This window comes from Bufo gargarizans, chromosome 1 (genome assembly GCF_014858855.1).
Source record: "Bufo gargarizans isolate SCDJY-AF-19 chromosome 1, ASM1485885v1, whole genome shotgun sequence".
Lineage (NCBI taxonomy): Eukaryota > Metazoa > Chordata > Amphibia > Anura > Bufonidae > Bufo > Bufo gargarizans.
In genome coordinates, this window is record NC_058080.1 from 390,980,809 (window position 1) to 391,007,675 (window position 26,867).

The window sequence follows — 26,867 nt, forward strand, 5'->3', positions numbered from 1 at the left end:
AGGGGGGTTACCCAGCAACACTTATGTGTCCTAGAGACCCGCTATGTCAGTCATGGTATTGGTCATCGACAACATGTAGTGCGTACGCCATTACACAGAATATTGTGGTTACGATCCAGCGAGCCGAGTGTTGCACTGACTCTGTATTCTCTGTCCACCACTCCTCCTTATCTAGGTGAAATGGTTATGCTGGCACTCTGGATTAGCTACTACAGCGTGTTCTCCTCTGCAGGTGAAGTTTTCACGCTAGTGTTAGAGATCGTAGTCGCTACAGTGGGGCAGCCCCCCTCAGGTAGAGGTGCTGCCCTGGCTCTGGCTTCGGCGGTTGCTCCTGTTCAGCGCCCTTCCCAGGTGGAGTGTTTAAAGTTAGCTCCACTTATCTGGGGCAGTATGGTACCATTGCTCCTACTGGATGTCCTCAGGCCTCCCCCTCTGTTTTGCGCATGCGGGGCAAGCTGTAGCTACTTCTGTTCAAGGGGTATTTGCGTTACCACTACATACTAGGGTTCCTACTGCACAGTTCCTTCGTCAGGTGACTGATTCTTCTAGCACTGGAATCGGTGGCCTCTACTGTGTGGCCTCCTCCTCAACTGGAGTATGGAGTTAGAATTAGATTTGTTGCTCCCCTTGTATGGCCTCCTCCTCAGGTGGAGTATTGCACTACCACTAGATTCTGTGGCTACTTCTGTATAGCGCCAGTCTCAGATGGGAATGGGCTTTACCCCTAGTCTCTTACTCATTTACACTACCGTTAATTGCAGTTGCTCTGACAACTGTTGTCCGTCTGTCGTCAACACAGGGGTTGCGACTGCATAATTGCTATAGCTGATCTACACCTCGCTTTGGGTGCGCGCTCTATTGGGTAGCTTAGTCCCTATGGCACTCATCTACCACTAGGTTGCCGTTATAAGCGGAACTTGGGTGCTACCTCTCTTCAGACATGATTAATGACTATATCATGTCGGCCTGATGGTGGTCATACCTTTCACTGCTCATTCCGTGGCTGGACTAAGACTCTCCCCACGCCCGACAGAGCGGGTGGTTGTAACGCCTTTCCACCGCTGGTAGGGGTTTCGTTCCAGCACGGAACACCCTTTCTATTTCTTGTCCCTCCTCGAGCTGAATAGTTGACCGCCTCCTCCTTCTGTCTACCTGACCAGTAGCCATGTGTGGTACGGCTCTGGAATCCCAGCTCTATTTTTTTTCCTGCATGTTCAGGGTTTCTCGGGTACGGTGGGGGCGTTGGACGCCGTCATCTCACTCCTTCCGGCAGGAGTTTTTCTCTCATCTTGGTCCTGCTCATTTGCCCCTTCAGGCAGAGTTGCCATGCTGTCAATTATATGGTCGCTGGCGAGGCTTCCAATCGCCGGTGATTCTCACATAGACTTTACTTCTACCTATCTCCAAGGTTACTGGTTCTTTGGCCTGCATTTGGGCATGCCTGATTCAGGCGTTTTTTTCTCTGTGGTTTATCAAGCAGCTTCTCCCGCTAGAAGTCTCACCATAAGCCTCTACGGCTCTGAGGGCATCGGTCTACCAATTTACCACTTCCTAGGGAGCGTTTCTCTTTACCAAAGGGGGATCCTATGGCCCTGGTTTTTTGGTTCTGCTTCCAGAGTTGTGGCCCGGTAACCGGCTTCATCCAAACGATGTAGCGCCTTCTTGTACGTATATTTTTCTCTTGTCATGCACCCACATAAGGCAGTGCTCCGACCAATACCTTATTTTTTTGCTGAAGGTAGTCGCCGCCTTCCACGTCATTAGACATGGTTTTCCCTTCTTTCTCCCTCGCATTCTAGAGAGCGGGCTCATCGGCCATATGATTTGGCCTCTGAGGTTTGCTTGTCCATGAATAGCTCTTTCCACCGTACGGACTCTTACCTGTTTTTTTTCCTGGAGGTCCTTGTGAAGGATTGGCGGCCTCCAAGGGGACATTTCCAGGTGGATCTGTTTGGTTAGTTGCTGAGGCATTCCGCTCCCAGGGCAAGGCACCGCCCAGCAGAGTTATGGCCCTTCTTGGGTTCATCTCCACCATGCATCAGTTTTACAGTTGTATAAGGCAGTGTCTTAGTCTTCCGGGCACACATTCACCATGTTTTGCCAGGTGCTTTCCTAGACATCGGCGGATGATGCTCCGGGCCGCACGGTTTTTCACTCTGCAGTGGATTAAGCATCCTCGAGGGCGTTTTTTCCATGGGCATGTGATTTATAAAAAAAAAAAAAAATTCCAATTTATTTTTTTTTCCTCCTCGCGGACTGCATTGGGACGTCCCACGGTCCTGTGTCCCCCAATGATATGAGCGAGAAAACAAGATTTTTGTGAACTCGCCTGTAAAATCTCTTTCTCGCTTAGTTCATTGGGGGACACAGCACCCACCCAGTGTTTATTATTGTTGGTGGTGGCGGTTGGTTGCCGGTCGGGTATTCAGCTCGGGTTCGCTCCCGCCGGCATTTGTTTCATTCTCTTTTGCTTCGCACATGTTTCTACTGCTCCTATTGCTTGGGCACAAACTGACATGCTCTTTCCAGGCTGGGGGGGGATTATAGCCTGCAGGGGAGAAACTAACCCTTTTCAGCCTAGTGTCTCCTCCTGGTGGCAGCAAGCAGCTATAACCACAGTCCTGTGTCCCCCAATGAACTAAGCAAGAAAGAGATTTTACAGATGAGTTCACAAAAATCTTGTTTTTTTTCTAAAGTTTTATTTTTATTTTTTTATATTAAAACACTAGGAAAACGATATAAATGTGGTATGGCTGTAATCCTACTGACCCAGAGGATGAAGGTCATGGGTCAGTTTTACCGCATAGGGAACTCCATAAAAACAAAACCCATAAAACTGGCAGAATTGTGTTATTTCTTTTTTTTTTTCCAATTCCATTCAGATTTTTTTTTTTTCAGCCTCCCGCTACATTATATGGAGTAGTAAATGGTGCCATTGAAAAGTACAACCTATCTTGCAAAAAAAAAAAAAAAAACTCATACAGCTCTGTTATGACTCGGGAAGGCAGGGAGTAAAATGTGAAAACGTTATTATTCAATTATTAAACTATTGACAATGATGTTTGATAGTTTAATATGAATAATTCAGGTTTACATTCTGTTCTGCCCACCTGCTTGCCAGCATTGTACTTGGAAAATCGCTGCTGATGGAGGGTTCTGTCCATTAGCGGCCTCTATTCATTTATTTTCAGTCTGTCATGAATGGATGAAACTGGCCACTGTTGGGGTGCAGAGCTGGCAAGTGGGTTTAAGAGTTATTCATACTAAATGATCAGACATCTTTGGCGATGTTTTAATAATGCATATAACTAGCTGCATGCATGTGCTGTTCCCAGCACATGTGCAACTACTACTATACAGTGGCAAATTTTGCACAACCTGACAAGAGATGGCTACCCACCAAAACTGATAAATCGGACAATAATTAAAGATTAAACAAAGACAACAACAACACTGAAGGAGCTCTATAAAGGTCCAAGCTGAGATGGAAGTATCTTTCCATAGGACCTCAGTAAGCCATACACTCCACAGAATGGGGCAAAAAAAAAAACATGTTTGGATTTGGCCAAATAGCATGTAGCAGACACTGTAAATGCATGGATGAAGCTTCTCTGGTCAGATGAGTCTAAACACTTCTCATCCTGTCAGGAACACCATTTGCACAGTGAAGCATGTTGGGGGAGGCAGCATGCTGTGGTGATGCTTTTCAGTTGGTAGGTACTGGAAACTAGTCAGGATTCTAGCAGGACAATGACCCTAAACATACTGCTGAAGCTACACCAGAGTGGTTTGAAGGGAAACATGTAAATGTCTTGGATAGGCCTAGACAATGTCCAGTCCTCAGTCCAGTGGAGAATCTGTGGCATGACTGTACACCAGTGCAACCCATCTAACTTGAAGGAGTAAGAGCAAATTTTTAGATGAGCTAAGGTCATATAGAGATACCTCAAGAGACTTATAATTGCAGCAAACTGTAGTTCCGCAGAACATAGACTTTCAAGGGGTGAATCCTTAGTTACAGTAAAGTTCTCTGTTTTCCATCTTAATTCCATGTTAATCATTGTGTCACAGTAAAAAATATTTAGCGACTTGCATAAATCAAATGGCACAAACTACCCCAAAAATGTATTCCATGTTGTTATATAAAATGGAACAAAAACACCAAGGGGTGAATACTTTGACAAATCACTGTAGGACAGATGCTTGCAGATCATTTAACTTTTTTTGTGCATTTAAGCAATTCTTTATCCTTCTTTTCAGTTGGACATATTATGCAATGAAGAAATCTTGGGCAAAGATCACACACTTAAGTTTGTTGTTGTCACAAGATGGAGGTTTAAGGTAATTTTTTACACACACACACACACACACACACATATATATATATATATATATATATATATATATATATATATATGTGTTTGTGACTTGCATACTGTCAGTGATAATAGAACTGTATGTAGGACTGAATCATTTTTTTTTCTTTTTATCCTCAGTCAGATGGTGTTAACATGTATGTATAGTTAATTGGGCCTTAACTTTTTGTAAAAGTTGCATAAATCAGTTGTGCAAATGAATGCAATAAACATTCTATTATCTTATTGGGGCAAAATGCCTCTTTCTCCACTTAACAGTTTCTTTTCATACCCATCTATGGGTGGCATGTAATCTGATTCCTTACTTATCTGGCAGTCCATCTAAAATTTTCCAGACAGAGAATATTAGTTGAGAGGGAACGCCTGATTAGTGAAGAAAGGCATTTTTTGCTGAGAAACTATTTATTGGATAGGGCAAGCTGTGCAGAGATACACCCATCAGGGCAATACAGTCATATCTTCTAGCATTCGTAACGTCTAGCAGGAATCATAAATAATAGATGCTCCAGAATGGTTACATGGGGAATGCATGTAGTTACTAAGGCTACTTTCTCGCTCGTATCACTGGGGGACACAGGACTATGGGTATAGCTGCTGCTGCCACTAGTAGGCGACACTAGGCTGAAAAGCGTTAGCTCCTCCCCTCCCGGCAATACCCCCTCCAGCCCGGAGAGAGTATATCAGTTTTTAGCTGTGTCGTAGAAGGCACACCTCCTGCTTGCAGGGCGGCTTCCTTTTTGTTATTTTTTTTCTTTTAGGTATGGGAAGCAGAGTAGCCTAGCCTCTCTGTCTACCCGGGGAGCAAGATCGGTGTCTGTTTCCCTCACCGCCTAACCTCCCCCAAGAAGTATAGGTGGAACAGGGCAGCCTAGCTCCCCTGCCTCCCGCCAGCCAAAGGGTCACCTGGATCCGACAAGACCCTACCACCGCCATACCAGACTCCTGGCACTTCGGGTGCCAGCTGCTGAAGAGGTAACCCTGCTGGTCCACTGGGGGAGGGTGAAGAGGAGAGGATGGGGTGAGTAATCTGGAATAGGCGAGTATTTTACAACCCCCCCACACACACACAGACTTCTCGCTTCGGGTCTCGACCACTTTGCTCAGACCACAGAGGTTCCTGCTTTTCCCCTTGTTCCGTTAGTTCCGGCTGGCCACCACGCTACCTTAGACCCAGACTTTGTTTCGGGCCTCCCCCTGGTTCGGCATGCGCCGCTCCAGGTCCCTTCGGACGACCGGAAGTGCGGCCGCAGCTTAATGTGTAGCATAGGCCGCAATTCGGCGCCTCTCTCCGTGACGTAATGGGTGGGGCTCTGATTCCCGCTGCGGCTCCGTGGGAGGATCCTTTTCGCATTCCCCGCGCTGATGCAAGCTTCACGCTTCTACTGGGAACACAGGACCTGGGATCTCCTGCAAGCTGGTAGGACTGTTACATTCCTCTCCAGCCCTGAGACCAGTATTGGGTTCGGTTAGCAGCCATGTCCGAATCCACGAGCGACCCCCGCATGCCACCAGCCACCACTTATTATGCATGCACTAAATGCTAAATTAAGTTCCAGCGCGGCCAGCCAGACTCTGTATGCTCTGCATGCTGTGCGCCCAGACAGGGTCTGCCCCCCGAAGCCTACGCAGTGCCCATGACCACCCTGACCGTCTGGAACCGGACTGGGCCCATACCCTATCCCGGGCAGTGGAGGACCTATTGAAAATATCCCAATCCATCCTCTCCCTCATGGGTCGTTTGGTTGCTAAATCCCGCCTGCGCAGTCCGTACCTTCCATGCTCGGACGCATCTTCCCTCCTGGGGGAAGTTCTGTCTGACGGGGAGATTGGGGACTCTGATATGGATCCGAAACATTCTTCCGAGATTGCTTTCATGGTGGACAGCCTAGTTACTGCTGTCCATCACTTTCAAGGTGCAGAATGACTCCCCCTCCATGAGCCACCAGGGAGTGTTTTTTCTCCACTCCAGACAATTTCCTAAAGCCTTTCCCTTACACAACGACTTTTCGGTTGTCATTGCAAAGGCGTGGGACCGTCCAGATCGTCACTTTACCACATCCGAATGACTTGATCTACTATTTTTCTGGTGGATTGTGTAGCTAAGTGGACCTCCTAAGGTGGATCCTCTGGTCGCACGTCTCGCCAAACATATTGCCATTCCTGTGGCCGATAGCTCATCCCTCCAGGATCCGGTAGATCGCTATATAGAGTCTTTTTCTAAGTCCGTTTTCGCAGCAAGTGGCTCAGCACTTCGTCCCATTTATGCTTCCGCCTGGGTGGCTAAGGCAGTCTCTGAATGGGCACTCCGGTTAAATCAGGACTTGGAGGCGGACCTCCCTCTAGCTGAGCTCCAATCTGACCCTGCAAATCTCACAGGCGGGGAAGTATCTCTGTGAGGCTTCCTTGGACGCAGGTGCACTTGTTGCCCGCTCATCGCGAATTGTGGCCTAAGGTTTGGGCAGCCGATTCATAGTCAAAGCGTTCTCTTACAGGCCTCCCTTTTTCCGGCTCCCGATTATTCGGGGCCTGGTTAGAGATTATCTCTGAGGCTACGGGCGGTAAAAGTAGCTCACCTGCCACAGGGCAGATCCAAGTGCACGTTTCGCGCTAAGCCTACAAATGCCCGGGCCCATTCCTTTTGCCGCTTCTCGGTACACGACCGGCAGCAGAAGCCCCTCCCAAGTCCTCCACGCAAGACCAGCGGAAGAAGCCATTCTTTTGGCCTCAATCAGCATGGCCCCCGCAAGCACAGCCCGCACGTTCCTCGGCCAACAAGCAGTCCTCTGCATGAGGAAGCACTCCTACCCTCATTGGAGGGGCGGTTGTCTCCTCCTTTTTTAGGAAATTTGGCAGGCCCACAACTCAGACGCGTGGACGCTCGAAATTGTAACCTTGGGTTGCAAGATCGAGTTTGCTTCTCCTCCTTCGGAACGATTCTTTCTGTCCCAGCCACCCAGAGATTCAGATTGGGCTGTCGCCTTTTTCCAGGCAATTCGGTCTCTCCTCGTTCGAGGTGTGATCTCCCCGGTTCCCCTGGAGGAACAATTCACAGGGTTTTATTCAAACCTATTTGTCATCCCCAAGAAAGAAGGATCCGTTCGACCGGTTCTGGACCTCAAGCTGCTGAACTGGTTCCTCCGGGTTCAACAATTCAGAATGAAGTCTCTTTGCTCTGTTGTTGCTTCACATATATTTTTTCTTCAATAGACATTCGGGACATGTACTTACATGTCCCAATTGCTCCGGCGCATCAGCGCTTCCTCCGCTTTGCGGTAGGGCCCCACCACCAGTTTGTCTCCCTTCCCTTCGGCTTGGCAACGGCACAGAGTCTTCGCGAAAGTGCTCGCCGCTCTCCTTGCCTTCTTCGTACCAGTGGTATCACCCCGATTCCCTATCTGGACAACATCCTGGTCAAAGCAGTGTCCTTCGGTCAGAACGAGGACAGTCTACGTATCACTCTGTATACCCTGATACGCTTTGGCTGGCTGATGAACTTCCAGAAGTCTTCCCTATGTCCCACCAGGCGAATCACTTTCCTTGGTATGATCCTCGACACGGACGCAGCGTTAGTTCGCCTCCCTCTGAACAATCGGCTAGCCCTTCTGCGGTCGGTCCGTCTTCTCCTCCGGTGCAGGTACACATCGATCCGATTTTGCATGCAGGTCTTGGGTGCAATGGTCGCTTCCTTCGAGACAGTTCTGTTTGCACAATTTCACATCCATTCCCTTCAACGGGCAATTTTGTCGTCTTGGGAGAAGTCACTGGAGTCCTTGGACAGTCGCATCATCCTGTCCCCAAGGGTGTGTTCGGCACTCGGGTGGTTGCTCTCGGGCCCCAACTTTGGAGTCGGGGAAATCCTTTCTCCCGGCCTCATGGACGGTCATTACCACCGATGCCAGTCTTCAGGGTTGGGGTGGAGTCTTCCCGCCCCAGACAGTCCAAGGCGTATGGTCTTAGTCGCAATCCAAACTGCCCATCAACATCCTAGAGCTCCGGGCCATTCATCTATCCCTTCTCCATTGGACACCTCTCCTGAGGGGCCGGTCCATTCGGATCCAGTCAGACAATGACGAGGCTTACATCAACCACCAAGGGGGAACCCACAGTCAAGCGGTGATGGAGGAGTCGGCCAAAATCCTGCAGTGGGCGGAGACTCATGTACCAGCTCTATCGACTGTCTGCATTCCGGGAGTGGAGAATTGGACGGCAGATTTCCTCAGTTGGACGACCGTGGACCCAGGAGAGTGGTCTCTGCACCTGGAGGTGTTTGACTCCGTTTGTCTCCGTTGGGGCCAATCGGAGGTGGACTTGATGGCATCCAGACTCAACAACAAAGTCCCCGCCTTCTCTCGAACAAGAGATCCCCAGGTGTGCGCCGTAGACGCACTGGTGGCACCATAGGACGGGTTCTCTCTACTGTACATATTCCCTCCTCTTCCCCTCCTGCCCCGAATCCTGTGCACATTCAGGAGGGAGGGCATCCAGACTATTCTCATCATTCCTTCTAGGAGACACGCATGGCTGTTGAAACCCTCATTCTGAAGCGGCGAGGTTTCCCTGACAAGGTTATCCACACCATTATTAAGGCCAGGAAACCAGCATCATCCAAAATTTATTTTCTGCTCTTCTGTGAAGAACTTAGCCTCCCTCCACTGCGCTTCTCTCTTCCCACTATCCTTTCCTTTCTGCAATCGGGTCTGGATTTTGGTCTTGCTCTTAGTTCCTTAAAGGGACAGGTGTCGGAGATTCTTTTTTCCAGCGTCCTTTAGCAGAACAGGCCACGTTTAAGATCTTTCTACAAGGGATGGCTCACACCGTCCCTCCGTATCGCCCCCCTTTGCCCTCTTGGGACTTAAACCTTGTCCTTGGTTCCCTCCAATTTGCTCCTTTTGAGCCTCTAGACGCAGTTTCCATCTATCTTCTTTCCTGGAAGGTTGCATTCCTGGTGATAATCACAGCCACCAGGCGCGTTTTGGAATTGGCAGCGCTTTCTTGCTTTCTTTCTTATTCTGCACCAATATAAGGCAGTGCTCCATCCGGTACCTTCTTTTCAGCCGAAGGTAGTCTCTGCCTTCCATGTCAACAAAGATATATATATATATTGTTCTCCCTTTGTTCTGCCCCTCGCCCTCACATCCTAGGGAGCGAGCTCTCCATCGTCTGGATGTAGTTCAGGCTCTAAAGATTTACTTATTCATTTCTAGTTCGTTCCGCCATACGGACTCTGTTCGTTGTTCCTGAAGGTCCTTGCAAAGGCTTGGCAGCCTCCAAGGTAACAATTGCTAGGTGGATTTGTTTGGTAATTGCTGAGGCACCGCCCCTCTGTTTCACGGCCCACTCGACCAGGGTGGGCGCATCTTGGGCTCGTTTTCACCAGGCTTCCGCTTCACAGCTGTGTAAGGCAGCGACTTGGTCTTCCTTGCACACGTTCACCAGGTTTTACCAGATGCATACTTTTGCATCAGTGGACGCTGTTCTGGGCCGCAAGGTCTTGCAGGCAGCAGTGTCTTAAGCTTCCGTGAGAACGTTTTCCATGGGCATGTGGTTCTTCCCTCCCCGTGGATTGCTTTGGAACGTCCCACGGTTCTGTGTCCTCCAATGATACGAATTAGAAAACAAGATTTTTGTGGACTCAACCTTAAAATCTCTTTCTCGCTTAGTTAATTGGATGACACAGCTCCCACCCATTGATTTCTATTATTGCAGCAGGCGATGGCGGTTGGTTTGCCAGTAGAGTCCTCAGTTCTGGTTTGGCCCTACTGGCATTAGTTGGGGTATGGTTTGTTTCCTGTATGTTTTTCTCCTACTGCTTGGGCACAAACTGATATACTCTCTCCGGGCTGGAGGTGGTATAGCCGGCAGGGGAGGAGCTAACACTTTTCAGCCTAGTGTCGCCTCCTAGTGGCAGCAGCAGCTATACCCACGGTCCTGTGTCCCCCAATGAACTAAGCGAGAAAGAGATTTTACAGGTGAGTCCACAAAAATCTTGTTTTTATATCTGCACCATTGTGATCTAGCTGCCAGTTCCAGCAGAGAATGCCTGGAATCAGTCGGACACAAACCATAGTGTTTAGCAGTTTCAGTCTGGCCGCTTCTCAGTATATTGCTGGATCTCCGCCGGACCCCATTATAATTAATAGGGCCGGTGGTCATTCTGGTTGCATCCCGCAGTGCCGGATCCAGAGAATTCCGGAAGGCTGTTCTCTGCCTGAACAGCCTGCTGGAATCCAAGCTCCTATGGATTACCCAGTTACAGTGGAAAAGTGCAAATTAAAAAAACTGTGAGCTACAGTCCAACAAATATCAAAGTTAGGACCATTAAACCACCATGTATGCTAAATCACAAAAAAAGTGTCATTAAGGCCTGGTCATGAAGGGTTTAAACAAGCTCAATGATATAGATAGATAGATAGATAGATAGATATATCTCTATCTATCTATCTCTATCTCTATCTATGTATATGTGTGTGTATAGTGTGTATATGTGTGTGTGTGTATATATATATATATATATTATATAATTTTTTCTTTTTTACTGAAAGTTACAGTTTAAACTTGTCCTAACAACCAAAATGTATATTGTTTGCTGTTGCAGAAATCACCACTTCTTCTACATTACAGACCGAAAATGGACTTGCTGTAAAAGAACTTATTTGTCCTGTCTGGACAAGGTTTTTGCAGAGACTATCATGGGCACCACCACAGTGCACCTCATGATTCACGACATGTGACCTGTACCAGCGGATTCAAGCCAGAAGATTGTAGCGCACACACAGGAGAACCTCTTCACTTCAAAATGTTTCTCGTACGCAACACAATTACCAGGATTCTGGACAGAAAAAATATTTATACTTTTTGTACAAAAAGAGATAATTTTTCACAACTCAAGACACTACCAGCATGGCGTTTACAAATACTAAACACTTTTTTCATAGATATTCATGTCTTTGCTGCAAACTACATCCAGGATTGTTTTTGAGATGTATTGATCCTCGTATATATATTAATAAATATATATCTATATATATATATATAATAGAGAAAACAGATTGACACCAAATTACCTTAGGTTGCTTTTTAATTGTTAAAAGATTTTATAAATCATTTACAATTAAAACCCACTATCAGGTTTACTTTGTAGATTTAAAAAAATTATGTTTAGGATCCATTCAGACGTCCGCAAAATGGGTTCGCACCCGTTCCGCAGTTTTGTGGAACAGGTGCGGACCCATTCATTTTCAATGGGGCCGGAATGTGCTGTTCGCATCCGCATTTGCAGATCCTCACTTCCGGATCCGCACTTCTGTCCTGCAAAAAAATAGAACATGTTCTATTCTTGTCTGCAATTGCGGACAAGAAAAAGCATTTTCTATGAGAGTACCGGCGATGTGCAGTCCGCAAAATGCAAAACATATACGGACGTGTGAATGGACCCTTAGGGTGATTGCCCAGTGCAGACATTTGAGCCAATATATTTTGTAAAAGAAATCAAGGGTTCAGATTGTGCGGTTTCCGAAATTCCTTGTTCGGTGGAAAATATCACTTGCAAAGATTAGCAATTGGATTATGCATTTTGACTGGTGGTTATAATTGGGATTTGTTGCCACCGTGGACTTTTGGCTTTTTGCTGCAATACTATTAGAAGTCCCTCCTCTTGCGCCATATGGTCGTTTCTGCTAATCATGTTAGTACAGGCCTCAGACAATATAATTCAAATGATGATCAGTTCTCATGTGAGATCTTAAGTGCTCTTGGTGCTAACTTCTTCTTGATCTAGAAAGATTGACATGGTACGGGGAATTTAGTTGGTGAATAATACAAGAATACTGACACATGTGCCTGCTGGAGTTGCATTAAAATGAACCTTGTAAATTGAAAGAATGTAATGAACTAAAACCGAATGCATATATTCATGAAACAATCTGCATTTTCGCAGGTATCTATTGGATCACTTGAATTTAATATGGTGCTACAATATACCCTCTGTTGCTGAAATTCACTATATAGCTGTATAGGCCAGCAGCTCCCAACTGACTGCACTGTCTGCTTATCCGAGATAAGTATTTATAATTGAAGACAGTGTTCGGAAGAATTCACCGCATAGCTATGCGCACGTGTTAACCTAACAACCTCAGCAGTGAAATAACCTGAATTTTAATTTGGTCAAACGCCATGTCACAAAATCCATCCGCCGTTGTCTGTTCCCGTTTTGAATAAAAAATAAATTGGCTAGTTGCACTGATCAGGCCCACATTCTGCGGATAGGATACATGAAGGAGATATATTGGAATAATGGAAGCCTCTGTGAGGTACATTGTACTGTTTGCTCCTGGAACTTCAAAGCAAATGTTACATTTAAGAATGGGTAAGGAAGCACTTTTTTTGTCAGATTTTATTTGATACATCTGTGCTGTTCTCACGAGCCACACTCGGCCTGTTGCGTCTGGAACATTTTTTGAAGGTGGGGAATTGTGTTCGTCAGTGAACAGGGTTTTAACACTTCTTTCACTGCATTGTGTCTGCAAAAATAATATGTATGGGTCTTTGCTGTATCCTGCAACAGTGAGACGAAAGATAGCCAGGTATACATACATTTTTGTTTAATATAGGTCGTATGGAAAATAGTAAATTCTGACAGAATATATGATAAATTTAACAAGGATTGGTGGGGTTTAAAAATAACTTTATAAAATTATTTATTCTATTTTAAGCTTTCTATATTATTTTACCATTGAAAAGGTTTAAGTGACCAGCTTTATTTACGGGCATATAAAATTGTGAACTGTTTAACAAGCTTCATTTTTTATTTTTATTTTTTTGTTTTCATCAAATTTTAAGGGTGAATAAAAAGCATCAGGAATGCAGTTGTGCAATAGACTTGCAGAATGCCTAATTTAAGTAAATGTTTGTCTTCAGTGCTGTGAAAATTAAGGATTTTTTTTTCTCTTTCGTTTTTAAGCTACGAAGAAGTATTTTTCATTTTTTTTCCCCATCGAAATATGTATTTAAAGAGGAGCTCTAATACCATCTGACATGTCTATTTTAGTAAATGTATGAATTCCCTTTGAAATCACAATGTTGGAGTATGTTTTCTTAGAACGCTGCATTGTACTTTTCCTCTATTATTCCTCTTGTATATGTATCAATAAATTTACAACTTGGTGTTACTATTCCACTTGTCAATAGAGTGTGTCCCTATGCAGTCTGATGCTGCCAGTGCTGATTGGACAGTGTTACACCCTGCAGGCACTCACCCCATTGACAAGAGGATTCGTAGCTTCCATTTATCAAATTATTGATACAATTCCAGGAGTATCAATGAGGTTCTCTGCAATTTTCATATTGATGGATATCTTCAGGATAGGTCGTCTATATGAGATCTTCAGGGGTCTGCCTCTCAGCACGCCTGCTGATCAGCTGTTTAAGAAAGCTGCAGCTATTACTGGATTTCACAGCGCCATCCATTGGTTAGTGGCTGTGCTTGATATTGCAGTTCAGTCCCATTCACTAGGATGAGGCTTAAGTGCTCACAAAGTGTCCCAGCCTCTTCATACAGCTGATCAAAGGGGGTATGCCTCTGACATTGATGACTTATCTTAAGAATAGGCCATCAATAACAAAATCCTAGAGAACCCCTTTAACACAATGAAAGTACAATGCACAAGCAGGGGAATAACTAGAAAAGGTAGGGCGACGTAGCACAATTTTGAATGCATAAATGTCATTCACTGGTTTGGTATGATTACAGCAATACCAAATGTGTAGGGTTGTTTTTTTACGGTTTACTACCTTTGTACAATAAAAGCATATCCATGGGAAAAAGGACAGGATAGGGACAATATAAAAACTAAACTTTATTGAGATTTGTGTGAGCGTAGTGCAAGTGTTTCTTCTTATTTTAGCAGTGATCCAGGCGCTAATGAAAGTCTGGGTTGTGGTATGGGTAAACTACCTAATTAGGCCAAGAAGCATTGATTTAGATGGATACAGTCATCATTTCACTTTTTTCTGGAACAAAAAAGCTTTGTGGTTGATGGGGGAGAAGGGGATGACATGCACAGAAGTCCATGTTCCCCCTCCCCCTTTGGTCATGTACAGTAGTTACACAGGGAGAGGAAGATCTATATCTCTTTCGTTTCTATACAGCCTGTTGGCATATAACCCAATGTCCCCTCTCTTTTACACTGGCTGGGATTATTGCCATTTTTGAGAGGGAGGACTGCTGTAACCTATTCTATTTCAGGCTGTATAGCGTCTAGAGCAGGGATGGCCAACCTGTGGCTCTCCAGCTGTTGTAAAACTACAATTCCCACCATGCCCTGCTGTAGGCTGATAGCTGTAGGCAGTCTTTGCATGCTGGGAGTTGTAGTTTTGCAACAGCTGGAGAGCCGCAGGTTGGTCATCCCTGATCTAGAGATATACGTCAGGTCTTAAAGCTGACAGTTTAAACTTTAAAACAAGATGCGAGACTGTGCTTGCAACTATACAGCCAGAAATAAACCCTTTAGAAACCAGGTCAGGAATAATATGTGCAGATCCCACTCCCAACCCAGTTTCTAAAGGCTCTATCTCTGGATAGCTAGCACTGCATTCTTAGTCTTGTTTTAAAGCTTATATTGTCTGCAAAACCAGGCTCATATCTCTAGATAGAGCATGTTAAAGCAGCTTCTTCTCCTTCAGCTGGCTATGGTGTAAGCTATTGAAGACATGCTCTAACATTATTTCATCGGGAAAACATTTTTAAAAACAGATGTATGGAGAGCTGATAGATCATCTTTTGTTTTCAATGCATTTAGCATAAGCTACACATTTACAAATAGTATTACATTATTACAGATTGATCTGTTTTATGCAGACTATTAAAATGTCATCTTAAACTTAGTATGGTGCTATTCAAAAATACTTGCATCCCTTGTTTTGCCTTCCTCCACGACAGCACCACAGAGAGAGAATCCACCCCCAGAAACAGGAGACCTGCATAATGAAAAGATGGAGCCTCTCTCCCACCTCAGTGGTTTCCTGTCCCCGGAGTGGGAGACCTGCAGTTTTATTTTCAGGTCAGTTCCGCTAGTCTGGAAGTCTAGGTGGTAGTATACCTGCTGGGCTCTATCACCCAGAGGATGGGTTGGCAGGACCCTAGGAGCCGGTGGCTGTCCAGGGCTTCTACTTGGTTTTTGCAGCAGGTGCGTGTGCTCCTCCAGGGGAGTGAGGCCACGCAATGTCTGGAGTTAAAGAATCAAAGGAAGCAGCCCCGGGATCCATGGGGAAACATGTCTTCCGGAGCCTCTCCTTCAGCATGCGGTCCAAACAGGGAGAAAGCGCAAGTGTTACAGTGGACGTCACTTCCAGCGGAGCGTGCGGTCCACATGATGCACTTCCGGTTTTAACATGTAGCCAGATTTGCGTTCCAGGCGCACTGGCCTTCTGGGAGGAAGGGGCAGGAGCAGTTTTAAAAAGCGCAGGATGGCCAGTGGTGTGTCGGCGGTTTTTCTCTGACTGCTCTCGCCTAGATTCTGATTCTGCTGGTACTCCTGCTTCCCTATATGAATAGAAATCAACGGCACACCTTTTGTAAACGGTGAAAAAATGTGTCTTTATTCACACATGTCACAGCAACAACGTTTTGGTCCTCTCACGGAACCTTTCTCAAGCCAACAAAACTATTAGAATGTCAAATTAGGGATAAGTGTCCTAGAGAGCATATTCTAGCCTCCTTACCCGCTTTACAGAAGGCGGCTGATTTCTTTGCGGATGCTTCTGTAGATTCAGTCAAACTGGTGGCACAGGCATCCTCCCTTTCCAATTCTGCTCGCAGAGCACTCTGGTTGAAAAATTGGAAAGGGTTGTGCAGTATTCCTTGTCAGTGAGAGGTTTTTGTTTGGGACTGATTTAGATTCCCTCTTGGAGAAAGCTGTAGATAGGAAAAGGAAATTTCCTGGTCTTTAGTTTATTCTTCAACCTCCTTTTCCAGATCCAGACGTCCCTTTCGTTCCTTATGTAGATTTCGGGGAAGAGGTCAAAATAGCGAGAGAAACCAAAGTTTTAGATATAAAGGTTTGGGGGGTAAAGGCTTCCTGTTTGGAGGTTCCGCTTGCCAGCCTAAGAAACCACCTCAGCAAAGATGCCAGGGGTGCTGTGGGAGGAAGATTGAGGTTCCTTCTTCCCACATGGGAAAAAGTATCAGGAAAATTGGTCCAGGGGCTCATAGGAGAAGGTTTAAGGTTACATTTTCGTTTAAAACACCTCTGAAATGTGTGGTCACAAAGGCTCAAGGTTCGTCACTAGGATTGTCTGCTATGGAGGTAGAAGTCTTAGAGCTGTTAGAGAAGCAGGTTCTAATTCCAGTTCCAGTGGCAGAACAGAAAAAGGGGTTCTACTCCTATATTTCTGGTAAAGAAACCAGACAACTCTTTCCGCACGATTTATAAATCTAAAACAACTAAACAAATACCTTCTTTTAAGAAAATTCAAGATGGAGACAGTAAAATCAGCAATTCATCTACTGTATCCCAATTGTTTTATGGCACTTAGATCTGAAAGATGCGTATTATCATGTCCCCATACACCCTTTGCATCAGAAGTTCCTCAGAGTGGCAGTGACTGTCGAAGGAAGTATTCGTCACTTTCAGTTTCAGGCGCTTCTGTTTTGGCCTCTCTATGGCCCCCAGAATATTTACAAAGGTGATGGCAGAAGTAGCCTCGTTTATAAGGAAACAGAACATTTTAATCCTGCCTTATCTGGACAACTTTCTAATTATAGCACACTCTCAGCGGGACTGTATGATGGCAGTGCAAAAGGTGAAAGGAATTTTGGAAGATTTAGGCTGAACGATAAATCTAAAAAAATCCTGAATTGTGCTGGAAACTCGTCAGGTATTTTGGGGTCTTCTCTTGGATTCGGTAGTCCAGAGTTTTTTTGACCAAAGAAAAGATATCCCGTGTCCATAAAAAGTTGCAGATCCTGAAATCATCTCAGAGCCTGACTATTCAGAAAGCCATGTCAGTCCAGGGGTTTTGACCTCCTGTATTCCAGCGGTAGAATTATCCCCGTTTCATGCTCGGCAGCTACAAGCAGAGATTCTTCTACCACTAAAGAAGAATGGGAGAAGGACTCAAGGATGGTAATTTCAAGGAAAACGTTAGAAGATCGGTCCTGGTGGGAAGACAGCACAAATCTAAATGGGGGGATTACTTGGAGTCGTTCCGATCCAGTAGTTTTGACGACAGATGTCAGCCCTTGGGGATGGCGGGCACATTTTTTGGACCAGATCATTCAAGGAGAGTGGTCACCTGTACAGAGTACATTCTCCTCAAACAGAAAAGAGTTGCTGGCTATAAGACTGGCCTTGGAGGCAGCGATACCCTTTATTCATTTAAAACGTGAGGATAATGTCGGACAATCGGTCAGCTGTAGCTTACATAAATCATCAGGGGGGGAACAAAATCAGTTTCCCTCATGAAAGAAGCAGATCTGTTGTTCCTAAATCTAGAGTGGAAGGTCATTCATATTTCTGCTCTCCACATAAGAGGCAAGGAAAACATCCAGGCGGACTTCCTGAGCCATCATCAGCTGAGACAGGGGGAGTGGTCTCTGAACCCTTCAGTTTTTTCTGAGATATTCAGGCTGTGGGGGCTCCCATCAATCGATCTTTTTGCCACCAGAATAAACAGAAAGGTGGAGAGGTTTTCCCCGCTAAACCCAAGAGAATTCCCAGATCGGGTGGATGCTCTTCTCCAGAAATGGGGGTTCCCCTTAGGCTACGCTTTTCCTCCCTTCCAGCTTATTCCTCTAGTTCTCAAAAAGATCAGAGACGAAGGTGCAAGAATGATTATGATAGCCCCCTTCTGGCCGAGAAGGGCATGGTTCTCTCTCCTGAGGTCCATGTCAATAACAGACCCCTGGATTCTTCCAGAGATCCCGGACCTTTGGATGCAGGGCCCATTTTGTCATCCAAATGTCAGGGGCCTACACCTTACGGCCTGGAATTTGAAAGGTCAATATTGATTAGATGGGTTTTCGGAAGCTCTAGTATCCACCTAAAAAGTAGGAAAGCTGTGATAGTTTCCATCTATGCTAGTGTTTGTAAAAAATTCTTAGAATTTTCAGGGATCAAGTCTGGTTCTTCAATCATTCAGATCCTGGAGTTTCTCCAGAGGGGTTTGTCTCTGGGGTTAGCAAAGAACACTCTGAAAGTTCAGGTTTAAGCCCTGTCAGCCCTCTTTGGTCTAAATTGTTCCATTGACCCCTGGGTGGTAAGGTTCTTTAAAGCAGTAGATAGAATTATTCCGGTTAATCCCCGTGGGATCTAATCTAGTTTGAACCATTGACCTCTTGTTCAGTGAAGGTCCTTACCTTTTTAAGTTAGTCCTTTTAGTAGCTTTAACCTCTGCGAGAAGGGTCAGCGAAATTCAGACTATCTCTATCAATCCTCCCTTTATGTCTATCCTGGATGATAGGGTAGTTCTTAGACCAGATCCTTCCATTTTACGTAAGATTCCTTCCAAATGCAACAGACTCCAGGAGATAGTCCTTCCAACTTTTTTTTGATAAGCCCAAGAACCAGAAGGAAAGAGTTTTCTACTCCCTGGGTGTTATGAGATATCTTATACGTTACCTAGAGGTAACCAAGGATTGGAAAAAGTCCTCTGCACTATTTGTTGTTTTTAAGGTGGTCTCAAAGAGTTCACTAGTCAGATGGATTAGGACAGTTATTTCACTGGCTTGCACCTCTTCCTGAAGTTCTCCTCTTTCTCTGAAAGCACACTCTACTTGCGCAATCTCTACCTCATGGGTTGAAAGAGCTAATGTTTCTATTCAGCAAATCTGTAAGGCTACCACGTGGCCTTCTACCGTCACTATTGGCTTCAACTGAATTCTGCCTCCGATCTTCTGTTTGGTAAGAAGGTTCTGCAAGTGGTGCCCCCCCCCCCCTGTAAGGAAGGGGTATTTTTCTCTCTCTCTGTGGTGCTGTCATGGGGGAATGGAAATATGATGATTTACACTCACCAGTAATCAGATTTTTCAGACCCAAGATGGTACCCTTCATTATTCCCTCCCTTATTCTCCGTTTTAAGTTGCACGGGGTTTAGCGTAAAAAAAATAAATAAAATATACATATTTAGATGAACTAACCTAAGTTGGAGTCACTCTCACGCTCTGTAAACCAGTGAGGTGGGAGAGAGGCTCCAACTTTTTTATTCTGCAGGTTTCTTGTCCCTGAGGGCGGATCCTCTCTCTGGTGCTGTCATGGGGTCTGGAAAATCCGATTTACCAGTGAGTGTAATCCTCATTTTTCTTTCCACGGCATTATACTTTTTTGTGTAATTGAAAGGTTTATTCTCACAGGGTCAGATATATCATTAGCTCAAGTCAAAATAATGGAGTGAAAAAGTCACACATTTTTGCGCAATCGCTAAAACTGAGCAAAAATGTGTGACTGCACTGTGCTTGCGTGTTTTCTTATGTAAATTAATCTCTAAACGGATTTACTATTGCGGCAAAAAAATTCTAATTAAAAAAATTGCGCAATTTCACTTCAATGAGGACCATGCTTATCTTATGCGACTTTTTAATAGAATGTGCAACTTTTCTAAAGCCGCTTACTAAAGGATAAACTGCTACCGTCAAACAACATTTATCCCTCTCTCTCTGTGGTGCTGTCATGGGGGAATGGAAATATGATGATTTACACTCACCAGTAATCAGATTTTTCAGACCCAAGATGGTACCCTTCATTATTCCCTCCCTTATTCTCCGTTTTAAGTTGCACGGGGTTTAGCGTAAAAAAAATAAATAAAATATACAAATTTAGATGAACTAACCTAAGTTGGAGTCACTCTCACGCTCTGTAAACCAGTGAGGTGGGAGAGAGGCTCCAACTTTTTTATTCTGCAGGTTTCTTGTCCCTGAGGGCGGATCCTCTCTCTGGTGCTGTCATGGGGTCTGGAAAATCCAATTTACCAGTGAGTGTAATCCTCATTTTTCTTTCCACGGCATTATACTTTTTTGTGTAATTGAAAGGTTTATTCTCACAGGGTCAGATATATCATTAGCTCAAGTCAAAATAATGGAGTGAAAAAGTCACACATTTTTGCGCAATCGCTAAAACTGAGCAAAAATGTGTGACTGCACTGTGCTTGCGTGTTTTCTTATGTAAATTAATCTCTAAACGGATTTACTATTGCGGCAAAAAAATTCTAATTAAAAAAATTGCGCAATTTCACTTCAATGAGGACCATGCTTATCTTATGCGACTTTTTAATAGAATGTGCAACTTTTCTAAAGCCGCTTACTAAAGGATAAACTGCTACCGTCAAACAACATTTATCCCAGTATTAAAGGACCATTAATAAATCTGACTTCGCCAAAAGGGACTTTGGACATATGTAAAAGTGGAGTAAGATGTAAGTGTAATGATAAATCTGGCCTATAGTGTTCTTATGAAATTCATTCAAATTAGCCTTTAAAATACACCTCCGTTTTATACTCCTAGAACAGTGATTTGATCATAATTTACTTTTGTCATCTATCTGTGCATGAATACTCTGACTGTTAAGTAGAGATGTGTTCTTCTCTCCCTGAAGACAAAAAATATATAAAAATTAATCAGGTACACCTTCAGGTTTTAGCTAATGTACAGGGCCCTTAAATTTAATGGCACACTTGAGGTTTTTATCTGAGGGCTATATTTTTTTTTTTTATCATTGCAGAACCACTTGGTAGGCTCATTATGAATTTCATTTTTTCCCCACAATGTATCTATTAGTGTCATTGACACTACACTGAAGACATCACAGATTTGTTCCAGTATTAAAAATGTATTAAAAATAAAAAACTGATTTCAATACTGTCTAAAAGCCTGAAGAATTTCATGTACTTAAAATAAACTTACAAAAACGTTCATTTTGTGGAAATGTTTTTCCCTAAAAGTTTACATTTTTTAATTTTGTGTTACTGTGTAAAAGTATCAAATATAGAGGCTATATTGCTTAATGTTTTGATTTTCCTACAGTGAAGCTTGTATTCTGTGTTTTGCCAATTAATATTATATGCTTGTAATAAAAGCTAATACAAAAACTGAACAAATAGTCTAAAGAATTTTGTTTTGATTCTTTTTCATTTAAATGAGTTTGTGATGAGAACTTTGAGAATATAATCAAGGCGTATGCAGTTTTTAAATAACATTTTTAAGGAAAGAGAAATTTGAATCACAAATGTGTAGCTGAGACTAAATATACTGCTCGATATAATCTGTATAGAAAGCAGCCACAAAGGAAATATAAGTATTCCAGTTCTTATATCCTTGTATTGATAAGATGAATCAGCATGTGTTTTCTTAGTAGATGTGTGAAGCATTAGTTAATGCTATGTACATCCATGTTACATTATTTTTTTTTTTCTCTAAAGGTAGTTTCAGATGGGCGTGTTCACTGCAGAAAGCATGCTCCATGTGGGAGCTGTATTTCCTATATGGACACTGCTCATCAGGAGTGGATTGGCACCATCATAATGATTTATAATGTTTTTAATTTCTTTCTGACCGTGAGTCTCCTGAACTCATATGATTCAGTGACTAAAGTTAAAGTGTAAATGTAATTTTTTTTATTTTTATTTGCTAATTTATTAGAGCTAGGCATGTATACCTGAGTTAGTCTGTTAATGATTGCCAAAAGATCTGTAATTATCTTATAATAGCAGCTTTCATTAATGTCCCCTGTCTCTTTCCACTGGTCCCTTTAAAAGACTGTTGCTAGGGCTTGCCTGTCTCCAGCTCAGTGTAAATAGAAGAAAGAGGGGCGGTCCTTCACACTGCATGTCTGCATTAGGCTTCAGAGTGAGGAGGCGTGTCTCTCAGTAATCCAATCTGATTGGCTGGCAGGGAGCTGCTGGCTAAAACAAGTGTGTATGTGAAGTCAGGGAAGGCAGTTTTGGCCTCAGGAGAGCTGGCAGAGGAGCCATCTTGAGAAGATCCTTATATTGTAGGAGTTAAGACAGCTGTAAGTAAGGGAGAAGCTCAAGGAAAACTATGGTATTAAAAGAAACTAAAGATTGCTATATGGATAATGCTGCACCAGCAGTAGCATATGCTAAAATTGATTTTATGATGAAAACATTACAGTTACAGTTTAAGTGGACTTACGGCCAGGAAGGAATTCGCAACAACATAAATAATTATGATGCTGCAAATTCACTTCAGGTGAGCAGTGTCTGTCACGAACTATGGATCCGATCGCTCCGGATCCCACAGCTGTGACGTAGTGGTTTGTGACGGAGTCTGCGCACACACAGAGACCTCACGTGACCAGGGTATTACCATTCGGCTAACACCCCCCACTACACTTCGGTAACTGCCACCACGTGGGTTCCCGGTCCACGAGCCGACTATCTGGGTCATTCACTATCACACAGATCAGTGGATGAACCGGATATCACTTACTGACCAACCGCAGTCAATCACCCCCAGCTACAATTCCTAAATGCAATTTAACTAACTACCTGGTAACGTCTCTTCAAAGGCAAGGTACGTTGTTCAGCAGCTTAGAATATGGAAGACTTGGCCATTTAGATTTTATAATCTTTAATAAGAGGTAAAAAGCAGTGCATACAAGTCTAATGAAAATGACTATAAATCTACAGAATAATAATAACAATATAAATAATCACGACAGTTCAAATGAAAGGGAAAAAGATGAAAGAATACTTAGTTTCTCTGGAGGGTTTCAGATGGTCGTTCATATGTCCTTTTTGAATCCTTGCAAACCCCTTTTCAGTATGTATCAGGGGAGACCCTCAAAGTTCTTCTGATACAGGGATCTGCCGTCAATGTCCAATTAAGTGTCTGGTGATGTTCCATGGGTCTCTCTCCTCTGTCCTTGTGCATGGATTTTTATGAACTCTCCCATGGGCAGGAGACTTACTCCTGTCAGCCAATGGCAGCAGAGTGACTTTGAAGCCTAGGGATGGCCCCCAAGTGTTTTATGACCCCATCAAAGTTCAGTTCCTACAATGAAGATTATACTTAAGCCCGTATCTCCTTGATACATCGGCATATTTTTATACAGAATACATATTTGCAATCCTTATTTATTTACCTACAGAATGAGACCACACATGGTAATGCTGGGACCTGTAGTTCTTCTACCACCCATAGGTCAGCTACAGAATCACATCCTCTAGTCATATTTGATACCAAATTAACCACAATACTCTGTAGAGCCTGGATCTGGTGTCAGAAAGGGCATAAGTTGATTCATAAATGAAAGTGGACTGCTTTTATGCCCAGAGCTAATTAAGGGCTATTAGCTCTCCTCAAACCAGACCTGGAAATTTAATGACGTCACGCTCCAGCCAGGCTTGACAGCGAGCTGATCTTATCTTAAAGAACAGGATGATCTGGGCCTGGTATAGCTTTTATGACCTTCTAGCTGGTCTCAAAGAGTAGTGGTAATAAAAGTGTCCATCTATATCATAGGCGACCCAGGCTTCAGGAAGATGAGAGTTCACAGTTTTTTTACATATGCCAGAAGCATATAAGATGGCTACCCAGAGGAATCATGTATGTATGCCGGCACAGTGTCCATAACAGGAAATATAGCTCAGTGAACACACTCGTCTGAAACTACTCCAATGCATCTACAATAAAAAAAAACTTTTCAAAGAAATACATTTTCAGAAGAAATTTTACTGTTTTGGTCAAGGTTGGAGGCTGAAACCAAACCAAGTGTGAAGTCTGATCTTATATAACGATTATTCACTGATATTCACACATATCCATTGAAACATCTTCTGAATGGCAGTTTCTGACCAGCAAAGCTTGCCCTGCTATATATTTTTGAGAACAGAAGGGAGGAGGGACAGGCCAAGTGCATGTTCCCTCTGATGTCTGGACCTGTAGTTCCACATGCAGACACATAAGAGAAAACAGATCTTGAAAATAAAATCAGCAATGCAGAAATCCACTGTCAACATTGTGAAACTTGAATCTATCAAGGATATCCTATAAATCTAAATTAGTTTCTTTTCCATGACAAAAGTGCACAAAGACTTGACAGTGAACATCATTCCACTTTTTTTCTTCTGGTTGTAAGTTAAACAAACTGTCATAATATAACTTCTACCCTCATCCTCCCAAACCCCTTATGTACCTTTAGTGTACCGAGTGTCAAGAACACAATTAAAAAACATATATTGTTTTTCCTATTAACCCCTTAAGGACTTAGGGCGTACCGGTACGCCCTATTTCCCAAATCCTTAAGGACTCAGGGCGTACCAGTGCGTCCTAAGTTTAAATCGCTATTGTGGCGGGGTTAATCGCAACAGGATGGCATCCTGTAACATTCAGCGGGCATCCTGTAACAATGCCGGGGGGGTCCCGTAACCCCCCCCGTGTCGGCGATCTCCGCAAACCGCAGGTCAATTCAGACCTGCGGTTTGCGGCTTTTACCTTATCTGGTGGTTGCGGGCGGCGGTGCCATCGGGTCCCCATGCGGCTGTAGGGGGGACCCGATGGCATGGAAGGCATCGCGCTGCCTTCCGGTGACGAGCCTGTGAGATCCAGCACCCTGGATCTCACAGGCCCTGGAAGCTGTATGAGTAATACACAGTAAAGTGGGACAAAAAATAAAGTAAAAAAAAGTTAAAAAATAAAGTTTCCCCCAAAAAATTACGTTTCAAGTAAAAATAAACAAAAACGTAATTTTCCCCAAATAAAGTTAAAAAAAAATTGGTAAAAAATAGGGGGGGAAAAAAGTATACATATTAGGTATCGCTGTGTCCGTATCGACCAGCTGTATAAACATATCACATGACCTAACCCCTCAGATGAACACCATAAAAAATAAAAACTGTGTTAAATTAACCATTTTTTTTCATCTCATCCCGCAAAAATCATACCCTACCCAAGGTAATCGCCCCAAAATGGAAAAAATTATGGCTCTCAGACTAGGGAAACACTAATACATGATTTTTTTTTTGTTTCAAAAAAGAAATTGTGTAAAACTTACATAAATTTAAAAAAAAAGTATACATATTAGGTATCGTCGCGTCCGTGACAACCTGGTCTATAAAAATATCACATGATCTAACCTGTCAGATGAATGTTGTAAATAACAAAAAATAAAAACTGTGCCAAAACAGCTATTTCTTGTTACCTTGCCTCACAAAAAGTGTAATATAGAGCAACCAAAAATCATATGTACCCTAAACTAATACCAACAAAACTGCCGCCCTATCCCGTAGTTTCTAAAAAAGGGTAACTTTTTTGGAGTTTCTACTCTAGGGGTGCATCAGGGGGGCTTCAAATGGGACATGGTGTCAAAAAAACCAGTCCAGCAAAATCTGCCTTCCAAAAACCGTATGGCATTCCTTTCCTTCTGCGTGCTGCCGTGTGCCCATACAGCGGTTTACAACCACATATGGGGTGTTTCTGTAAACTACAGAATCGGGGCCATAAATAATAAGTTTGGTTTGGCTGTTAACCCTTGCTTTGTAACTGGAAAAAAATTATTAAAATGGAAAATCTGCCAAAAAAGTGAAATTTTGAAATTGTATCTCTATTTTCCATTAATTCTTGTGGAACACCTAAAAGGGTTAACAACGTTTGTAAAAGCAGTTTTGAATACCTTGAGGGGTGTAGTTTCTAGAATGGGGTAATTTTTGGGTGGTTTCTATTATGTAAGCCTCGCAAAGTGACTTCAGACCTCAACTGGTCCCTAAAAATTGGGTTTTTGAAAAATTCCAAGATTTGCTTCTAAACTTCTAAGCCTTGTAACATCCCAAAAAATAAAATATCATTCCCAAAATGATCCAAACATGAAGTAGACATATGGGAAATGTAAAGTAATAACTATTTTTGGAGGTATTACTATGTATTAAAGTAGAGAAATTGAAACTTGGAAATTTGCTATTTTTTTTACAGGGGGTTAAAAGACAGGATATGAATTTCTTAAATGGTCACTGTTATTTCAGTAAATGTTGCAGTACAGATGAATATAAGAAACTTTGTAATATATTTTTTTTTCACAGAAAAATGTCTCTCCCTCTTGTAAACTGTCATTCTCTGCTAAATCCATCTTGAGAGACAAGACAGAATGCCAGCTCAGTGAAGGATCAGATTACATGCTGTCCATAAAAGTTTGTGTAAAAGAGGACGTGTAGAGAGAGACACACACAGAATTCTTTGGAGAGGGAAGGGGTGCTGCTCAGTATCAGAAAAAGGCAACTTTCACACAGTCAGTATTGTGCATCAGTATTTGGTCAGTTATTTGTAAGCTAAAATGAGGAGTGGAACCTACAGTGAAAAAGTGTAATGCAAACATTTGTGTTCCTTCTCTGTTGTGGATTAATTCCCGGTTTTGACTTACAAATACTGATGCAAAATACTGACCAAATTCTGACTGTGTAAAAGTGATAATAAAAGGGAATGTTTCTGAAGGTCTTCATTCATCCTGGTCATGATATATCAGTAGAAATACGTTGAAGCAACTGGACTT

The 26,867-nt window shown here is 43.4% G+C and overlaps 1 protein-coding gene across 2 annotated transcripts in view; it reads left to right on the forward strand.

Moving 5' to 3' along the window:
• PCGF3 (polycomb group ring finger 3) overlaps positions 1 to 11,611 on the forward strand; it is a 146,556-nt gene extending 134,945 nt beyond the window's left edge. The window contains exons 8-10 of one of the 2 annotated variants that reach the window (XM_044285728.1): positions 4,261 to 4,341; positions 4,497 to 4,513; positions 10,972 to 11,611. In XM_044285728.1, the coding sequence (XP_044141663.1) occupies positions 4,261 to 4,341; positions 4,497 to 4,513; positions 10,972 to 11,107 (234 nt within the window). In that variant the 3' untranslated portion in view covers positions 11,108 to 11,611. The remainder of the gene's footprint in view (positions 1 to 4,260; positions 4,342 to 4,496; positions 4,514 to 10,971) is intronic. The other variant, XM_044285733.1, reaches the window with a different exon arrangement.
• Positions 11,612 to 26,867: the final 15,256 nt, after the last annotated feature.